Below are 18,860 nucleotides of genomic sequence, written 5' to 3'. Positions count from 1 at the left end.
AGTAACGTGTAAATTCATAACGGATCAACATTTGCTATCTCAAGGACTTGATTCACTGCGACAGTGGTTAATTATCTCAGTTCGGTTGTTGGAAAATGGCTGTCATAATTAAATGTCAAATTATTTGCATACACAGTAAACACCCCTTCATCTCTGGTTCAGATCACGCTATTTTTCGTTGTCCTTTTTTTGTGATGTTAATTTATGTACAACCCTTGTTTATTTTGGATGAGACAAAGTCAATTTGAAAGAACAAGTTTTTCAGCGCAGCCCATTTTTTTTGGTTGAAAATGATTAAATGTCATCCCCTATAATCCTGAATTTTACGCCTACAGAAAGTGATGGCTTTAAAATGCGCATCTTTTGGCATGATTATTCCTGAAATGATAAATTTGTTACTTTGGAAAATACGGCATTTGGTTACTGTAAACTATAGAGGGATTCATTTGTGTCACTGTTGACTGTTGGTATAAAAGTTTCTCTTGCTCGCAGTCTACTATGAATTTAAATGTCTTTCTATTATTTTAAAACTGTTAAAAGACCTTATACAAAAACAAAAAAAAATCTATATTGTGGATCTCACTTATTGCAAAGGTGGTCCGGAACATAAATCCCGTGATGGAGAGGAGGGGAGATTACTGTAAGAACTCACTTTATAAATTTTTCAATCTAATTTATCTAACAGTTGAATCATTGTTTTTGGAGAATGCTTCAAATGAGTTTTACTTTCAAAATGAAATGGAAATGTCACTCTCCGAGTCAAAGGCTTCGAACCCACACAAGCAATATTTCCCGCAATGGTATTACTGAATTAGTTTTTCTATTAAATGTCGTTGTGATGGAGTTGTTTTGGCATCAAAAGAAAATCATTCCAAAACCTTTTGTCACCATCGGTTTATGATGACGAATCTTTTACAAGACTTTGTGTCAAAAATAATGAGGTAGTTAATCACAAGCTCTGCTCTCCCTGACTTTGCGTCTCACTGTGATTTTATACTCGCGCACACGCGCACAGGCGCACGCATCCTTGTCAGTTCACCTTTTGGCCCACAACGTTATTTCACATTTTGATTTCAAATTGCCACATTGTCTTGTAATGAGGTGAATAGATTGTCTGCCATGGATCATCCACTTTTATATAACCTCTTATGATTGCACTTAATTTTATGCACACTAATTTTCCATAGTCAGGTTAACGTGTTCATATTTGTGCGTTACGTATTTAGCTTTGCTGGTCGCATAAAACGGAATGTAAAAAAGTGCAAGGTGAGTCAGCCAGTACTGTGCCTCACCAAAGGGGGCGTACGAGAGTGCTCAAACTATGACTTTAAATTTCGTCTTGATGATTTCAAATCTCGTCTTGCCTTTTTTTTTTCCTTGCCGGGTGACTTTTTAGTCTAACTAGCAAATCTGTACCAATCAGCACCCATTTATAATTTGAATAATCACAACAATTATGTTCACGTGTGAGATGATGTATAACTTTATATTGAATGTATTATCATCAATAACTTTTAACTTTTTCGATTTTGATTTTTACATACGAATACAAGCAACGGCTAACTCGTTTATGTTCTTGTTTAATCTTATAATATTGCAAATAGTGTTAATTAAGGTTCCATGAACAAGACGTTTTGGCTCCGAGCCTCATTATTTCCATTATTTGCTATTTGGGAAAATAAATTTCAGCAAAAGGTCAACTAGAAACCCAGGACGTATTGAAATTGTGTCTGAACTTTACTATCGTGGTTTTTGCTGATGCTTCACAAAGATCATGAGCACTGTCGGAGCGATCTTTCCCTGCAACTACTTCAACAGGTGTCAGCTTTGACAAACTCAACAAATATCTCAATGAGTTTATCAAAGCCTTTGTTAATTAGTTAGGACTAATTAAGACGATTTAATCTGTTCTTTGGCTGCTGTCTCCAAATTAATTGACGTAATTTGTCAGGTCCAATCCAATTATCTCTCTCTCCTTTCTCTTTTGCTCTTGTATTTGTCTCTGTTGTTCACATTTATTATCTGACTTTGTGCCGGACCTCTGTGATAATTTCAGACAGTCAACTGGACTGCTGCAAAGCTCTTCTCATTGGGATTCCTGGCAAGAGCTTCAAAAAACTCCAATACATCCAGGGCAGCGCTCCCATTGTCTTGATGAGCGTTAGAGAACCCTGATGAGAACACATCACAGATCACACCGATCCTCAGATATCTCTACTGGCTTCCCATCACTTACAGACTGAATACAAGATTTCCCTGCTCACCTACCAATGTATCTATGGCAACACCCCCTCCTACCTCAAAGAACTTGTCCACCCTCAATCTCAGAACCTTCGCTCCTCATTCGTGGCATTAAAGGTTAATGCTTATTAAATGGCTCATTGTGGTGATGAAGCATCAGGAGCAGCTGGAGCAGAGGTGTCAAACTTGTTTTCGTATAGTAATTGTATAGTGTGTTAATTTTCTCATTAAATGAAAAGGAACACCAGAAATAAACCAGTGTGCAATTTCTCTGAAAATATGTAAAAATAGCTCTGAATTTTGGGTGTTTTGATTTGGGGGAATGTTGTAATTACTGGATTATGGCAAAAATATTCCTCGATGTACTGAATGAAACTGGTTTGAATTTGGAAGATGAGGAACTTTTTTTTTTAATTAAATTAATAATACACTTTAATTGTGTTTTTAGAGAATGTGGACTTGGAATTCTGGGACTGTGGAAAATTCCCTGGCTGACCAGAATTTTGTGGCTTTTTAGAAAGTGCAATCATTTGAATTGAGATGTCGAAGACGGAGTTGATTTGTAAATATTATTTTGAAACTGCATAATCTGCAACAGCAACGATAGGGGAGGATAAAGTCTTTGAGTTCAGAATAACATGAGTGTGAATTGTCTTCGGCAGTCACACCGTAACATTTAAAAGCAAAAAAATATTCAATATGACATATTTGTCATTATTTATTATGTATAGTATTATGTTCATTCATTATTTACGTATCCAATTCATTTCTTTTTAATCTTTTTTCTTTTACATATTTGTTTCCGGAAGTGTATGTGACGTAATTTCCGTTGCGCGTAACTTGTAATATGTGGCGCGCCAAAGCAAACTGCTAAACAAACAAACATGGATAATACAACCGCAGCCCCGCCGATTAGATTTAGTTTAGTTGAATTGTGTCGTTGGTAAAAGTACAACGTTAATCAGCGCCAACTGGAGCTAGCAAACTTTAGCGATGTTAGCTAACTTAGCATTGCCATAGCCGCTTTTGCTTTATTGCGAACACACTGGATGCTAGTCCGCATTTGATTACTTTGGCCAACATGAATAGAAGCAAAGTGAAGATTCCCAAGGTGGGTTGACGTTGCTGATGTCATTATCGATTTCACACTTATAATCGTCTTGTTATATTAGGGTTTTGTAAAGAAATGCGACGGGTGCAACTACCCCAGTTCAGTCTTATGCGTGTTGGGCTTCAACCTGCCAAGTCATGGAAAACAAACATGTACCTTTGTCCATCCTGAAACAGCGTGTCGTTTATTGTTTTTTTTATGATTGTCAGGTGACACCAGGAAGACAGAGAGATATCTCTACTTTCTTTACCCCTGGAAACAAGGTGCGTATGGCTGCTTTTACCGAAATATCAAGACGAATTAATGCTTATTGTTATTGCTTTGCGTTTAATATCACAGTTTAATGTTGTTGTTTTCACCTGAATGACTCTTTCACTGAGATGGCAGAAATTAAATGATTGAAAGCTTTTATCCATCCATCCATTCATTTACTTTCCGTTGACATGCATAATAAGCCGGATATCTGTTTATATTTGGCTGTATGTGAGTCCTGTGGCTTCATGTTGTTACCGAAGTCCCATCTTTGATTAACACCAGTAGCCCAGTAAATCGAGTAACACTGCCTCCATTATGGTGCTGTGTAATGTGCTTTGGATTTAGAATTGTTCATTTCCTTCTCCATATTTGTGCAGTGATCTTTATTGGTTTGTGCCTTTTAACAAAAATAAAATCAATTCTGCTTTCAGACGTTACCCCCTAAGTCACCAGGAAAAAGCTCAGTGATCATCAAAACGGACCTGCAGGTCCAAAATGGAGGTGTCCTCCCAACTGAAGCGTACTCTCCCTTAAAGAGGAGCGTCCTCTTGGATATCGAGAACTTTCTTCCCTCCTCTCCTGACTTCCTCACAGTTCCCGAGACCCCAAGTACCCAGATGTTACTTTCGTCCACTCGAGGCCTCAAGGAGCTGACCCCAGAGCCCAGGAGAGAAACGCCTACGGTGAGGAAACCTGTCCACCTGTCCCGTGCCCGTCAAAGTCCTCGCGTCAAAAGTCTGAGTGTGATGTCAGACAGTGAAAGGGGCGCCTGTGGCTCGTTCAAAAGGCTCTTCAGTCCTTCTGAAGAGCTCCATGAAGCAAAGAGGCCAAGAACTGCTTCCACATTGGACAACAACCCCGAGAAAGAACACATACATGAGGATGAGACTGTATTTACAGCCATAATTGAGCAGAAGACGACAGAAAGCAAAAGCGCGGTGGTCTGTGTGCACACACCTGACGGGCAAGCTGACACACTTGCAGCAAAGGCACAAGACGAGGATGGCGAGGTCGCCTCGGTGGAAAAAGATCCCCAAACAGCCTTGGAATCTTCAGATGTGGTTGAGCACAAACTCAAATCGTCCAATGAGAAGCCAGCAGGAGGTGCACCCTTAAATAATTGTTATTAATACAAACTGTTGTTGTTGGTCAAGTTTTACATGTCTTAAGATACTCTTAATTTTCTGCTAAATAAGGTGAAACTGGGACCACGTCAACCTTTCCCATCGAAGAGGATCTGGAAGAGAGCTGGTTCACAGAGAAGATGGAGCCAAGTGAATTTCTCGTCCCCATGGAGAAACCCTGGTAATGCTATGTTTACGCCATGTTCCGGATAGCCATGCTCACCTGAAATGTGAAATGGAATTTCGGACCGTTTATTTATTTATTTACATTTTATCACGGTACTGTCATCGCCTAGTTTTTGACATATCTCGTCATGCAAGTTTGCTCAACTTAGTGTAACAATTAGATGCAAACTTAATCACAGAACAAGGTTTCCTCACGTGTCAGCGTGCTTTAAAACCCTAAATGGGAACCATTAGTGCTTTTTAACAACCCTACCTGGGAACACTTACTTTGTTTTAAAACCCTAGCGGGGAACCCTAACTCTTTTTTTAAAACCCTACCTGGGAATCCTAACTGAGTAACTTACCCTAGCCTAATTTAAAATAAATAATTAAAAAAAATTTAAAAAATCCCCCACAATTAAAAAAAAAAAAAAGAGTGTCTGTGCATGATGTGGTGGGAGAGAGGCAAGTTGCAGAGGTTTCCAAATTCCTGTTTGGGTCAAACATAATGCGTCGCCATACAATAGTTGACCATTTTTTTCCCCCCCTGCAGTAAGTTACCAGATCATGTGATCCTCTGTGGAGGTCCAAACAACCGCTACTGGGTTTTAAATGTGGAGGTGAGGCCTAATCAAAAAGTCCTGACCATCACACACTTCAGATCTCTTCAACCCACCGAGACCTGTCTGCTGAAAGACGGATGGTAGGGCGTCCTCTGCCATGCTCGCACATGAACTTCCACGTCTCCTTTATATCTCCAACATGATGATGATTATTCCACCATCCCTATTTTTTTTTCCTCAGGGAGATGACACCTGTCGGTCGTGGCGATGTTGTCCACCTGGAGGGCCGCGCTGAGGCTGGATCGTGGATGGTGGACCAAGAACAAGGCCTATTGGTTTTGCTCCCCGACTCTCTTGTTTCTGGCACCAGCATCTCCAGCTCCATCCGCTGTATGAGGCGCGCAGTGCTCGGGGAAATGTTTAAGGTCTTTGTTATTTCACTTTGGAAGCAAAATGTGTTTTTAAATAAATATGATCTAAATAATGTAGAAGTAGTCCTAATAATAATAGTATAGTATAATGGCAGTAATAATAGTCAAAATGATATGCTAACAAATAAAGTTTTTCTTCAGTTGTTTTTTTTTTTTTTTTGTTGTTGTCCAACACTATTTCATTTTTTAATCGGCGTGTATTACTCTGTAGATACATTTGATGATGATGATAATGTGAATATTGCAAAGCAAAACTTACTGTGGTGGCATAATTTATGTGGCACATAAATTCTAAGGGAGAAAAAAAAAAAAGGCCTTGATGGTTGGGTCACTTGCATCATGACCAAATCGCAAATGATGAAGACAGGAATAATTATTTTTTCAAGCTTTTGTTGTTTTTTTTTTTTTTTTCCATTTTATTGGGTGCTGTAGAGTTTTGACGGTGGCTCCAAGCAGATGCTGAACGGCACCATCATTCACGAAGTGTTCCAGAGAGCAGCCACAGCTAAAGATTTCTCTTTGGGCACTTTGTCCAACATGGCTGAGGAGGCTCTGCACAGTCCTCAGCATCTTGGGGACATGTAAGGTTTTTTTTTTTTGTTTTTTTTTCAGCTAGCAGAAGTTTGAAATGAGATGAAAGGAAAAGTCTCACTCTGATGTATGTGTTTTTTTTGTTTTTTGCTGTGTAGGTACAGTTTGGGTGTAACTCAGGATGAGATGAAGCAGGAGCTGCATGATTATCTGCCCTCATTGGAGCACTGGGCAAAGGAATATCTCAGCTCGCCAACATCAAAAGCCATCAGCTTCAAAATGTGACCATGCAACACTGCACATATATCAACATTTTCTCTCAGTGCACATTTATTTTGAATTTGTCTTTTTTTTTTTTTTTTTTTTGGTTTGTCCCAAGCAATAAGCAGGAGTCGGCCTGCGCTACGATCGCAGAGCTGGCCGACATCGAGGAGAACGTGTGGTCGCCGCGATTCGGCCTCAAAGGGAAGATCGATTTGACGGCACGGGTTCGAATCCAAAGGACTCGAAATGTCAGCCACAAAACCTCTGAAATGATGACCATCCCCTTGGAGCTGAAAACTGGAAGGGAATCCAACTCGATAGAACATCGCAGTCAGGTTGGTCGCTGCTATTGAAATGTGCTGCGGTAGTTGCGGGTCTATGTGTATCTGGTCATTGTCCGTGTAGGGGCTCAGTCGCTAATGAAGAGGAAGCGTAACCAATATTATGGATTCAAGGAGACTGATGCCAAACGGAGTCCTGTCTTCCTGCAACTGCAACACAAGTCGTGATGACCTTGTGCATTAAAAGTAAAAAAATAATAATAATAATCCCCACAAATATACTCGCGCCAGGAGAGGAAGCTCTCAAAGAAGACAAACAAAACATTTCCTTCTATTTTTATTTCCTGTGGTGTAAAGAGCAGGTGTGACATTACTTCTGCACCGATATTGTGGACATGATTATATCGGGCGTTTCATCCAATCGCGGTTTCAAAAACATCATGTTGAGTCTTGTCTGTGTCAAGGTGATTCTGTACACTCTGATGACGTTGGAGAGATACAACCCCGCAGCCGGTTTCCTGCTTTACCTGAAAACGGGAAACCTGCATCCTATTGTGGCCAGCCACATGGACCGCAGAGGTACGCGACACGCCCCCTAGCGGCCAATGTTGCATACAAGTCAATATCGCCAGAGGAGGAACGACTTCTAATAAGACCTCCGTTTCAGGAGTCTGCTAGGTGTGATTCTGATGAAGACCCCAAAGGAATTTATTATTATTGTTGTTGACCCATACAGTGTTCTTCTTAACTGGACATTTCATTAGGTACCCCAAATAAAATTAGTACGTAAGAATGGCCAGTTTTGATGGACACTGTCAGAGAGCTATTCCTTTCACAATCATTTTTATTGTCATGTTTGTCGTTAGCAGTGTCGCAGAATAATCCAAAATCATAATTTTTTTGTTATTAAAAAATAGATGACTAATTTGGACACACGTCGTTAAGATGTTGATCTACTTATTGGGACGCTCTTGAGTTGTGAGTGACTGGAAATCATTTATTGTTTGGGGAGCAATTCGAGGTATGCTTTTCATAGTCTTAAGCCATGGCTGCCCGAATGGGACGAATGCTTTAAAGTTCCAAAATGTTTGGAAACCCAGTATTATTTGAACCATTCTTTAAATGTTTTATTTCTTTTCTAGAATTGCTGAAGCTGAGGAACACCATGGTTCATTACATCCACAACTCCGTGCAGAGGTTCCTGGAGGGAAGTCGACTGGCCAGACTTCCTGATATGGTGACGGACAAAAAGACCTGCCAATATTGCCCTCAACGGACAAACTGTGCTCTGTATGAAAGGTACACCTGTACGTACTTGCAAACTCTAAACTAATATCTTTGTCGCGCTCATTATCATCCTTTGTCTGTTCACCAGGGTATTGGGAGACGCATCCACAGATATCAATAACGACTTTGTGCAGCAGGAGACGGGCCACCTGACCGCCGCGCACTTGGACTATTTTGCCCACTGGCTGCTGCTCTGCAGTCTCGAGGCCTCCAGCATGGAGGCCAGGAATGGTCGAAAACGTGTGTGGCTCCAGACGCCCGAGGAAAGGTAAAAAGGTTCCAGTCATTCAAGTCCACTTTCCAACAGGTGTCCCTGAGGTTTGTAGTCGGATGGATGGGTTAATGAATTAATGCATTATTGACATTTCTTTGCACATTATCAGCAATAGTCATTTCAAAATCCAATCATTGTCGAAAAAAGTTGCTGCAAAGAAAGAAATACTACACCATCTGCTGGATGGTCTGGCGTTTTGATTCAACTTTTGTCACGATCAGACCTGCGGCGTGTTTCCTTGTTTAGTCAATGCAGTTCACACGGTTGTGACCAGCAGCATGTTTGAAGCAGAAATGTTGCTCCTTCGCCCCTTCCACACGCGACTTTGCAGCCAGCTTCCCTTACCAGCTGGGACAAAAATATTTCACATTTGGCCTGAACGTAGCATAATACTCTTAACTTTCCCGTAGCGAGAAGAAAGGAAGTTGCGTCGGGAACCTGCAGCTGATTGGCTCTGCGAGCATCCAGCCAGAGGGCGTTTTCCTTCATCGTTTCCAGCGGCCCAACGAGACGCACGATTCAAGCGGTTGCGGCCTGGCCAGCGGGGATCGCGTTGTCCTTAGCGACCAGGGAGGTCGATTCATCGCCCTGGCAACAGGTTACCTCTGTGATGTAAGCAGGACATCCATCAGCTGCACCTTGGACAGGTGAGGTCGAATCTGTCACTCTATCGACAGACCTACTGTACCTGTCTTTATCTTTCAGTACATGTCGCCGCACGGTCTCCAGGCAAATATCAGTCGATTGTTTTTCGCAGGGATGTGTCGAAGCTCAGTGAGGAGGTGTTTCGATTGGATGTAGACGAAGGAGTGATGGGCCTCAGCACTCACCTCACCAATCTCTCCAGGCTAATGGAAAGCAGTCAAGACAGGTAGATGTTCCTATTTTGCCGTTTATCCATTCCGTCCTTCTGAAAATCCGTCACGTTGTTCAATTTGTGCAGTAAACGCCTGAGAGAGTTGGTTGTGGATCATCGTTCGCCGGAGTTTATTTCCAATCTCAGTGATGTTCTACCCAGAGAGGCCAAAGTCACGGTGGCAAACATCCTCAGAGGTTTTTTTTTTTCCTCTCCGTAGCTGGACTCCTTTTTTTTTTTTTTTATAATGTTGCAGACTTAATGTTTTATTGCTGATGTTTTAGTACCGTATTTTCCGGACGATAAGCCGCAACTTTTTTTCCTAGATTTTGAACCATGCGGCTAATACAACGGTGCGGCTTTTCTGTGGCTTTTTCTTCCACCAGTAAAGGCGCTCTATAGTTCAGAAAATATGCTAAATAAATCTCCATTTTTTTTCTTTTTTTTCCCCCTTGGGTCTGTTCAGTTTTAATTAGCAAAGTTGTTGTCGTGTTGAAAGGCACTGTTTTAACAATCTGTTTATGTACCTTTATGTGCATTCACAGTACAAAATCGTTCTGTACATGCAGCATACTAATTTTTTTCAACATAGGAAACTGCAGCTGATACCCTGGTGCGGCTTTTATCATTTATTATTTAGTACTTATTAAACATTGGTCAGTGGTGTTTATGTATTTATTTATTTTTTAAAATAAAGGTTGTCCCAAGATAATACCTTTGTATATAACTGGAAATCAGCAGTGGTTTATAATCAAGTAAAGAACTCAAATATTTTATTCTTGACGTTGGAAATTAAGACAATTAAGAAATCTGATCCTTTTCGTAAAAATCATGCGATTGGGCCTAATTTCCGATTTTAGAGCCTATTGAAGACATCGCGTTTGATGCACTGTGGTACTCTTCCAAGTGTAGCAACTGAAAAGAAAAAGTAGTGTTCCCTAATTTTATGAATTTCAAGATTTTGTGAATGTAACTTTCTAACATAATGCGCAATGAATATTACATTTAACTGTTGAAGCAACATGTTTCCCAGTTGCACGACGTGACCAAACCCCAAATAGGTAGCTGAAGAATCAAAATGTTCATTGCAAGTCTCAGTACAGATTTGTGTGAGTTTTTTTTTTTTTTTTTTTAACCCACCACCAAAAAGAAAAATATCCTTAAATGACATGTAAGCAGGTCGTTATTTTTTTTAACATTCCATTACATTTCTTGTGTATAATGTTGTAATAACTAATATAACACTAAGTGCACTGTAAATGATTTAAGCACGCCTGTATTTGCAGGTCTCAACAAGCCGCAGAAGCAGGCCATGAAGAAGGTGTTGTTGTCGAAAGACTACACACTGATTGTTGGCATGCCCGGCACAGGCAAAACCACCACCATCTGCGCCTTGGTATCCTTCTGGACCCACTTAAGAATAATGAACAATACCTCACCGGTGTCACAATCTCGTTACTTCTCTTCTTTACAGGTTCGCATCTTACACGCGTGTGGCTTCAGCGTCTTGCTGAGCAGCTACACGCACTCTGCCGTCGACAACATCCTTTTGAAGCTGAAACGCTTCAAAGTTGGATTCCTGCGTCTTGGCCAAGGGCAGAAGGTCTTCCATGCTGTCGTTGTATTGTACACAAAGTCACATTTATTGAGCAAAATATTAGCCCAAAAAAAAATATTTTTCTAAATTTTTCCTCTCCACAGGTCCATCCAGGCATCCTTCCATACACGGAGGAAAGCGTCAGGAAGAAAGGAGTTCACACACTGGCAGAACTGGGACAGCTTTATAACAAAGAGGTGAAATTCTTTGATTTACTCGAAACAGTATTGGTGAGCTTTACTGACGCCCTGTTTTAAACTCTTTAAGATGTCATTTTGATGTGTCCTTTTTCCCTTTCAGTTGGTCGTGGGAACAACTTGCATGGGTACCAAGCATCCCATTTTCACAAGAAGGCACTTCGACTTCTGCATCGTGGATGAAGCGTCGCAGATCAGCCAGCCCATCTGCCTGGGCCCGCTGTTCTACGCCAACAGGTTTGTCCTGGTTGGCGATCACCAACAGCTGCCGCCAATCGTGCATCATCCGGAAGCGAGGTACGCTTTGGAGAACAACCACCAACTTTACTGCGCATGTCTTACAACTCTCAGAATTTATTCTTGATGAACTAGAATAGTGGAAAGTTAATTTATTAAATATCAGTAGTTCAATTCATAAAGTGAAGTGACTCAAAATAACATATAGAAATGAATACTTTTAGTATCCAATGGGCAACTTTTTCAGTTTTTAATATATTTTCGTTTTTCAACAGATCACTCGGGATGGATGAGAGTCTATTCAAACGACTCGAGTGCCATAGTGAGGCTGTGGTCCACCTCAACGTCCAGTACCGCATGAACAGGTACACCTTACCTCTTGCCTGCACATCCGGTCCCTCGTCATAAGTAGGAGGGCATCGTTTCCCTATTGGTCAATCCCGAAGAACCAAGCGAAAGATGAGTTAGGACATTTCGCACTATGTGGCGAGGCAAAATTTCTGACGAACCAGACTTGTGAAGCGTCCCAGACGCCAAACGACCAATCGTTGAGTATGCCACACTCCACGGGCTGCGATGTGTTAAGACAACTCAAAATCGGTTACGTATGTCTGCAACACGTCTGTCGGCCCAAAATAAGGCTACATTCGTGTCGTCTGACGTCGGCAGAAAAGTCAGCGTCACTTAGATTTGTTGTCTTCACAGAAAATTTAATTTAATTTAATAACAATGACAACGACCAAAGATTCATATTCTTCTTCAAACTACTAGTCCGACCGACTGTGTTTCTCCTTCCAGGCAGATCATGTCCCTGAGCAACTGTCTGATGTACGACGGCCGCTTAGAGTGCGGCTCAGAGAGGACAGCATCGGCACTCCTCTCTCTGCCCTCGCTGACGTCTCTCCAGTCGGAGCTCAGTTTGCTTCCTGACGTGGAGGATCTAGCGTGGATAAGGGCTGTGTTGTTACCGAGCAAACCGGTTTGCTTCCTGGATTGCTCAGTGGTATGTCGGAAATACACCTCGCATCCAGTTGAAATGTCACCCAATGTGCCCGTACATATTGCACGGAGCAGAAACTACCATGTAAACAAGTGCCTTCAAAGATGGCCTTTCTTCTTGAAGGTGCCGGCTTTGGAGTCGGTGGTACAAGGAGGTATAAGCAATCGCACCGAGGCGGCCGTCATCCACCTCCTTCTGTCCCTGTTGATAAAGGTATGCCTGCAGGTCACCTGACACTAAGGCTCTATGAATGCTTTTCTAGTGATAGACCGATTATTGGCCCGGCTGATTATCAGGGCCGATATTTGGCATTTTGACAATTATCGGCATCTGCCTTTTTTTTTTTTTCTTTCACGGCCAATAAATCAAACGCTGGTTTATTTTGGCTCGCTGCAGCACACTTCACTCTCTCACTCTGGTGTGCTTGTGGCCCTGCCTGCAGAAGCAGATTGTCCCGCCCACTGCACTGTCTAATTGGTTCCTTGTGGAAGCCAATCAGCAGTAAGATGCCTCTTTGCTTTTTCACCTCAAGTCACACGCACCATGGGAGGTCCTGTGAGCATAATTAATAAATGTTAGTCTACTATAACTCTCAACTAATAAAAAAAAAAAAAAAAAACTTTTGCCGTAGTAAACTTTAAGGAGATGTTTGTTTTCATTGAACTATAAGACATGCAGCTGAGCTTGGGAGCTCCATGCACTTTCTCTTAGACTTTTAAAACTTAGTTATTTTCTAATCTAAAAACGCTTTAATATTTTGTAATTGTGTGAGTTTTTATTTTTCAAAATTTTGACACAATTTTACCCCTTTTTTTTTCTTTCAGCAAATGAATATCGGCTTCAAATATTGGTTATCGGCCTCCATAATCAGTATCGGCCCTGGAAGAAAAAAAAAACATATCGGTCTGTCACTATGCTTTTCTCTCCCAAACCTGGTTTACATTTCCATCTCTTAGGCCGGGTGTAAGTCCAGCGACGTCGGCGTCATCGCCCCGTACAGGCAACAACTGAAATGTGTCTCAGCTCTGCTGCAGTCGCCAGCGTTTAGCGGCGTGGAGGTGAACACGGTGGACAAATACCAAGGACGGGACAAGAGTGTCATTGTGCTCTCTTTCGTCAGGAGTACAACAGAAGAAGAAAAGGCACGTTTTCATTGTTACGCCCCTCGTGGACGGAGCTGACCTGTTTCTTGCTTTTCAGCTAGGAGAGCTACTGAAGGACTGGCGCCGCATGAATGTTGCCATCACCAGGGCTAAACACAAACTGCTCATGGTAGGTTCCGCGTCCACGCTCAGACGATACGCCCCCGTGGAGAAACTACTCGGTCATCTGGAGCAGGAGAATATGATATCCTTTGTCGTCTCTCTCTGAGAATGTCTTGTTTGCTTTTTAGTTGGTTGTTTGCCCCGCGTGCCAGAGTTGACGTGTGCGCTTATGAGCAGAACACGTGTCATGGTTTTATTATGGAGCAGTTCAGAAAATGGTGTTTGTAAAAGTAGTGAGGATCTCATCATCGGCCCACAACAATATATGACCTAAGTCCTTATGGATAGCGACTGCCGCCCCAAAAGCATGAACATTTATTCCGCGTAAATATTACATTTTATATGAGCATAAACAATACCAATAAGAAACACCAGACTTTTATTATTACTGTAATCTCTCGTAGTCGTGAATTCATTGTTGATTATCACTGCCATTGACAAGCATACTTGGCAATTGGGATTTCTTTTTTTCAACAGGGTTGAGAGGAGCGTCTAATAAATTTTCAAAGTTGGAAACAATTTAACTGATGCGCAACCACCATTAGATGACATTGATGCTCCATTTTAGATACGAGATCAGAAGCAGAAACGGCTGCGTGTTGTGCACCATACTTTTTTTCAATTGCTGATTATATTTATAAAAAAAAAATAATAATTTTTTTTTAAAAAGGCAATTTTGTTTTCAATTTATTATTTCATTTGGTACATTTTTCGTAATAATTGACAAAATCCCGTGGGACTTGAAAATGTTAAAATGGTCTACGACAGGGCTGGGCATACTTTTTGATTGGTGGGCCACAACGGGTTCTAAAATTTGTGAGGGGCCGGACCAGGAGCAGATGGATGGAGTGTTTTGGTCACCTCACCTCATCGGAGAAGAAAAAAAATACATTTCATTTTAAATGAAAATGAACAAAAGCATTACAACAAAATATCTGTGTTTGACACACCAGAGTATTAAGAAAATAAAACGTTAACAAGCTTTATTCATTTAATTATTTCCAAATTTGACGGGCCGGATTAAAACGTTTAACGGGCCGCACGTGGCCCCCGGGCCGTAGTTTGCCCACGCCTGCTCGAGAATGCCCAATAGTGAATTCTTCTAATAATCCATTATCATTAAGAAGCCCCACAAGGTCCATACACATTTATTTGACCTTCTCTAACCTTTTTGATGCACATCCAACTGTTGTACTTTAAAAGGTGTCCACTCTTCTGGCTGTCCTTAACTCTCCTCACATAATCCAGCTCCCTCCGTCGGCACACAAAGCCTTACCCATGATGCTCCTCTGATCGCATTGACGTGAACAGCGCTTGAACGCCACCTCGTCGGTTGCAGTGCAGCAACCCGGATGTCTTTTCAGCACCTCACATTCTCATTGAAATATATAATTATTTGTTCACGTGATCAAACACTGCTTTCGAAAATATACTGACAGTATATTTGTGCTCAAAATGTGGAATCATTGTGAGTTTTTAGTCAAATAATTTAACTGAGCAATTTAAGGAATTTTTTTTATCTTTAACTACGATGTGTTGCATAAATTATCTCTGTTAACCTTACATAATTCCATATAATTGAATATATTTGAGTGAGACACTCATTTGTAAGCCTGTGAAAATGTCCAACTTGTTGTGTTGGATTGTATGATTTCATTTAAGAATCATTTAAAATGGTACAAATGGACAGACTCCTATTGTGATCAAATTTAATCTTTGAGTCGCAGAAATGTTGAGATTAGATATTTCAGAAGACTTCTGTAGATCCTAAATAGAGGAAGGGCAATAAAGCTTGCGGTCAAACTAATGTGATGATAAACTAAATTGACTGACAAGCGATTGCATTTATTCAACTTGTAATTTTTACCCTTTTTTAACGTTTTTTGTATAATTATTTTTGTATAATTGAATTGTCTATGTTTTTATGTGCGCTGATTTCCCTTTTTGTGTAGCCTGTTTGAATAATAAAATTTGTGATGACTATATGCCCTCTCGGAATCTGTGATGTTGTGAACAAACGTGGCTAGTCGGAGACGCTCTTCCCTGCTGGTGTCTACAATGTGATTGTTCCCTGTAGCACGGTGACGCTCTTCCCTGCTATGTTGAGTCTTCCGCCTTCTCTCACCTCCAGCTGCAGCTCGCCACCTCGCTTGGAACATTGGAACGCTACACACACACACACACACATCAGGATGGCAAAATAAATGTCGTCAACACGGTGAAGTGATTGTGACTTTGCCAAACAAGTGAGAGTTGATGATTGAATATGTCAATTAAATGAATGACCAAGCATTTTCTTCTTTCCTAGTTCTTTTGACCAGTAGCTAGCCAGGACGGTGTGTGCAGAACCTGCAAGTTCAAAAGTAGGTGTTATTTTATAGAACACGGAACGTAAAAAGCCATTATTTGGATAGATTGGGACATCATTGCTGTCATAACAACTGCAAATTCGATTGTGGTATTAAGAATCCTAACCGGTGACGGGATCCTCTGGAATTCCTTTCCAAGGGGCAAAATATCTGGAACAGAAGTCGTATCCTGGCTGGCAATCTGGAGATCCTTCAATCAAGCATAGATGCAATTACATTAGAGCAGGGGTGGGCAAACTTTTCGATTGGCGGGCAACAATGGGTTCTAAAATTTGACAGAATCGGCCGGACCAGGAGCAGATGAATGGAGTGTTTTGGTCACCGCGCCTCATCGGAGAAAAAAAATACTTTTAATTTTGAAATGAAAGTGAACAAAAGCATTACAACAATATAAATGTCGTTGACACACCACAGTATTTAGAAAATAAAACCACAAGGTTTATTTATTTAATTTTTTTCCCCAAGTTTGGCGGGCCGGATTAAAACATTTAACGGGCCGCATGTGGCCCGCGGGCCGTAGTTTGCCCACACCTGATCTAAGTGATTACCAGAATTTAGAATTAAGACAATTGTGCCAATATCAGAAGTTCAGGAATGTAAAAATACCTTTCATGGTGACAATGATGCCTTCGACTCGTCTGCTTTTGTCACTCCCTAGTAGGACTTCAGGGTTGACTTTAAGACTGATGAGCACTGACCTGAAAGTGCATCCTGTACTTGGTTGGTGGGACTTTCATAAGCCCCTCACCATATAAACATTGCTACTTCAGTAATAAGAAGATATGGCCTCTTTGTTAAGAAACTCATCTGATTTATATGATCTTTAACATTGACTCCAAATTCAATTTGGCATATTGCAGCGACTGTTTTCATGTGTATGTGTCAATCTGGACCTGTCACAGGTGTCTGCCAGTCGGAGCAGTAATTTCTTAGTGTTGGAGCTCAGATAAACATCCTGGACTGGGTTGTCTCCGACTGAGGCCTGCAGGACACATCAAATGAACATACGGAGGGGAAAAAAAAACAAAAAAAAAACTGCACTGTGAGCAGTGATTGTTTTACCTTGATAAGGTCTCGAAAATGATTAGGATCCTAGAGGGAGGAAAAACAGTAGTGTTTGGATTAGCATTTCATCTTTTCGTTGTATATGAAAAATAGTGTGCTTACATTGTGATAAATGAATTCCTGCTATATTTCCTGTCATCTTTTATAGTGGTTGTTAGACAACCACTGCTACATTTTTTTTTATTTCATGTTAATTACATTAAAATTCCATCCAACCAATGAAATTACAGTTATCTTTTCTAATAGTGTACCTGCTTGGTGGGTGGGTTGAGAGGAAAATCCATCACCAAATCTTCTCCCTGTTGTATAACAGATAGATCTCCACTCCTTGTCTCAAACACCACGGCAGAATTCAAATTTTCTGAAAGGTCCAAAAACAACAACATCACATCAATTCTAAAAGAATGTAATATTGGTGTTGTTGGATGATTTTTATGACCACCAAAGACCGGCTCTTATTAAATAATTCAGATGTGTGTTGTTAATGCGGCTGGTAAAAAGCAGCGCATTGTTTTAGGGTGACACTAATGGCGTGTGCTGGATGTGAAGGAATATGGAGCTCAAGTTGTCAATGTATTTACAAAAAAAGTATCTTACGCTTGTGTTTGTAGAGCACGGCAGCAGAGCCCAGAGTGGCGTGACCGCACAGATTGACCTCCGTGGTCGGTGTGAACCAACGGAGACGGAACCTCGACCCTGTCCAAAAAGAAATCAAATCATTACAAATGTTATAGAATAAATTAAATTTGTCAGAGCTTTGTGGGCATTTCACGCGCAATTTACAAAATGTTTTTATACTAACTGCATAAATCATAATGCAGAAATGCACAATTTACATGTTATGTTTGAATTCTTTTGCTGTTAAATGTTAACCTGCAGAGTCATTCATTATTGTTCTGTTTTTAGAATGCAATAAAACATTTTTTTTCATCTGACCCTTGGTGAAATCATCAGAAGGCTTGATTGTGGTGATGAAGGCAGTTTCTGATAAGTTCATTTCCGCTGCTATCTTCTGATACAATTCATCACGCAGCTCCTGACAGAGACAAAGTGCAAAAATACCACAATTGTGGCACCAAACCAAAATTAATCATACATGTAATCAATGGCAATTTGCTTGAGTACAATATTCTACAAATAAGACTCACTTTTGTTTTTTTTTTTGTTTTGTTTTTTTATAAAATCAAAGTGAAGTAACCTTTGAATAAGTGTAGCTACTGTATACGTTTCTTGTCATCCAATGTGAAAATAATTTACTGCAAATAACTTACTCACATGATTTAAAAGACAAACAGCTGCTGGGTTGCCCTTGAATGGTAATTTGGTAAAGGCATCGACTATGAAAATAGGAATGTCCATTTTGAATGTGCAAAACCGATCCAACCGAGTTTCTCCCCGTCAGGGCCGTCTGTCATGAGGCACCTGCCTTTGCATTAATGCGCTTGCCCTTTCTTGTCATTTTTGGACTTTGGCCCAGGCTGTTTGTTCTCACTAGTCAGGGTTTAGCTATTTAAGAATTTTCTGTACCGTGAGGCGGACGTGCTAACAAGTCGTGCCCTAGTTGTTGATCTTGTGTTAATCATAATAAATAAATAAAGTGTATTATGACGGAGTTTTTTAATTGTTCAATGTCAGACGGCTGTTAAATATGTACAGGTACTGAGTTTTCACAAAATCTAATAAAAATGGCAAAAATACAATACTCTTAATTCGAGGCCAGTATTTAGTGGCACACGCATGGTCATCC

General features: G+C 40.7%; 2 protein-coding genes across 2 annotated transcripts; one reads left to right on the top strand and one right to left on the bottom strand.

The window, feature by feature from the left end:
* The first annotated feature begins 3,086 nt into the window (after nt 1-3,086).
* On the top strand, nt 3,087-15,662 carry dna2 (DNA replication helicase/nuclease 2). The gene is made up of 25 exons (XM_088296826.1): nt 3,087-3,352; nt 3,562-3,615; nt 4,039-4,711; nt 4,804-4,912; nt 5,450-5,599; nt 5,701-5,884; nt 6,323-6,471; nt 6,580-6,702; nt 6,801-7,020; nt 7,431-7,545; nt 8,109-8,265; nt 8,342-8,521; nt 8,938-9,174; nt 9,285-9,398; nt 9,471-9,580; nt 10,670-10,779; nt 10,858-10,986; nt 11,085-11,177; nt 11,281-11,474; nt 11,690-11,779; nt 12,213-12,417; nt 12,538-12,627; nt 13,371-13,556; nt 13,615-13,764; nt 14,922-15,662. Exons 1-25 carry the CDS (start codon nt 3,323-3,325, stop codon nt 14,970-14,972), a joined length of 3,903 nt encoding a protein of 1,300 aa, XP_088152952.1. The 5' UTR covers nt 3,087-3,322; the 3' UTR covers nt 14,973-15,662.
* Nucleotides 14,042-18,850, bottom strand: LOC148337350 (phenazine biosynthesis-like domain-containing protein 1). Its single transcript, XM_088296827.1, has 10 exons — nt 18,389-18,850; nt 18,050-18,149; nt 17,711-17,809; nt 17,365-17,474; nt 17,111-17,140; nt 16,942-17,030; nt 16,655-16,746; nt 16,155-16,238; nt 15,966-16,028; nt 14,042-15,845 (listed from the first exon to the last, which is right to left on the bottom strand). The coding sequence occupies exons 1-10, from the start codon at nt 18,470-18,472 to the stop codon at nt 15,733-15,735; spliced, it is 864 nt and encodes a 287-aa protein (XP_088152953.1). The 5' UTR covers nt 18,473-18,850; the 3' UTR covers nt 14,042-15,732.
* Between the last annotated feature and the right edge of the window lie 10 nt (nt 18,851-18,860).

Source organism: Idiotropiscis lumnitzeri, chromosome 5 (genome assembly GCF_059441095.1).
Source record: "Idiotropiscis lumnitzeri isolate Australia: NSW breed Sydney's pygmy pipehorse chromosome 5, RoL_Ilum_1.0, whole genome shotgun sequence".
In the NCBI taxonomy this organism is placed as follows: domain Eukaryota; kingdom Metazoa; phylum Chordata; class Actinopteri; order Syngnathiformes; family Syngnathidae; genus Idiotropiscis; species Idiotropiscis lumnitzeri.
Note: the sequence above shows the minus strand (reverse complement) of the source record. Positions and strands in the feature narration are given on the sequence as shown.

Excerpts from the sequence above, each read along its gene's own strand:
- dna2 (XM_088296826.1), top strand. The coding sequence starts at position 3,323 with ATGAATAGAAGCAAAGTGAAGATTCCCAAG. Across the intron at positions 6,472-6,579 it reads CCTCAGCATCTTGGGGACAT|GTACAGTTTGGGTGTAACTC; the intron begins GTAAGGTTTTTT and ends TTTGCTGTGTAG. Across the intron at positions 11,178-11,280 it reads GACAGCTTTATAACAAAGAG|TTGGTCGTGGGAACAACTTG; the intron begins GTGAAATTCTTT and ends TTTCCCTTTCAG.
- LOC148337350 (XM_088296827.1), bottom strand. The coding sequence starts at position 18,472 with ATGGACATTCCTATTTTCATAGTCGATGCCTTTACCAAATTACCATTC. Across the intron at positions 18,150-18,388 it reads CTGTTTGTCTTTTAAATCAT|GAGCTGCGTGATGAATTGTA; the intron begins GTGAGTAAGTTA and ends TGTCTCTGTCAG. Across the intron at positions 17,141-17,364 it reads TCAACCCACCCACCAAGCAG|GATCCTAATCATTTTCGAGA; the intron begins GTACACTATTAG and ends TCCTCCCTCTAG.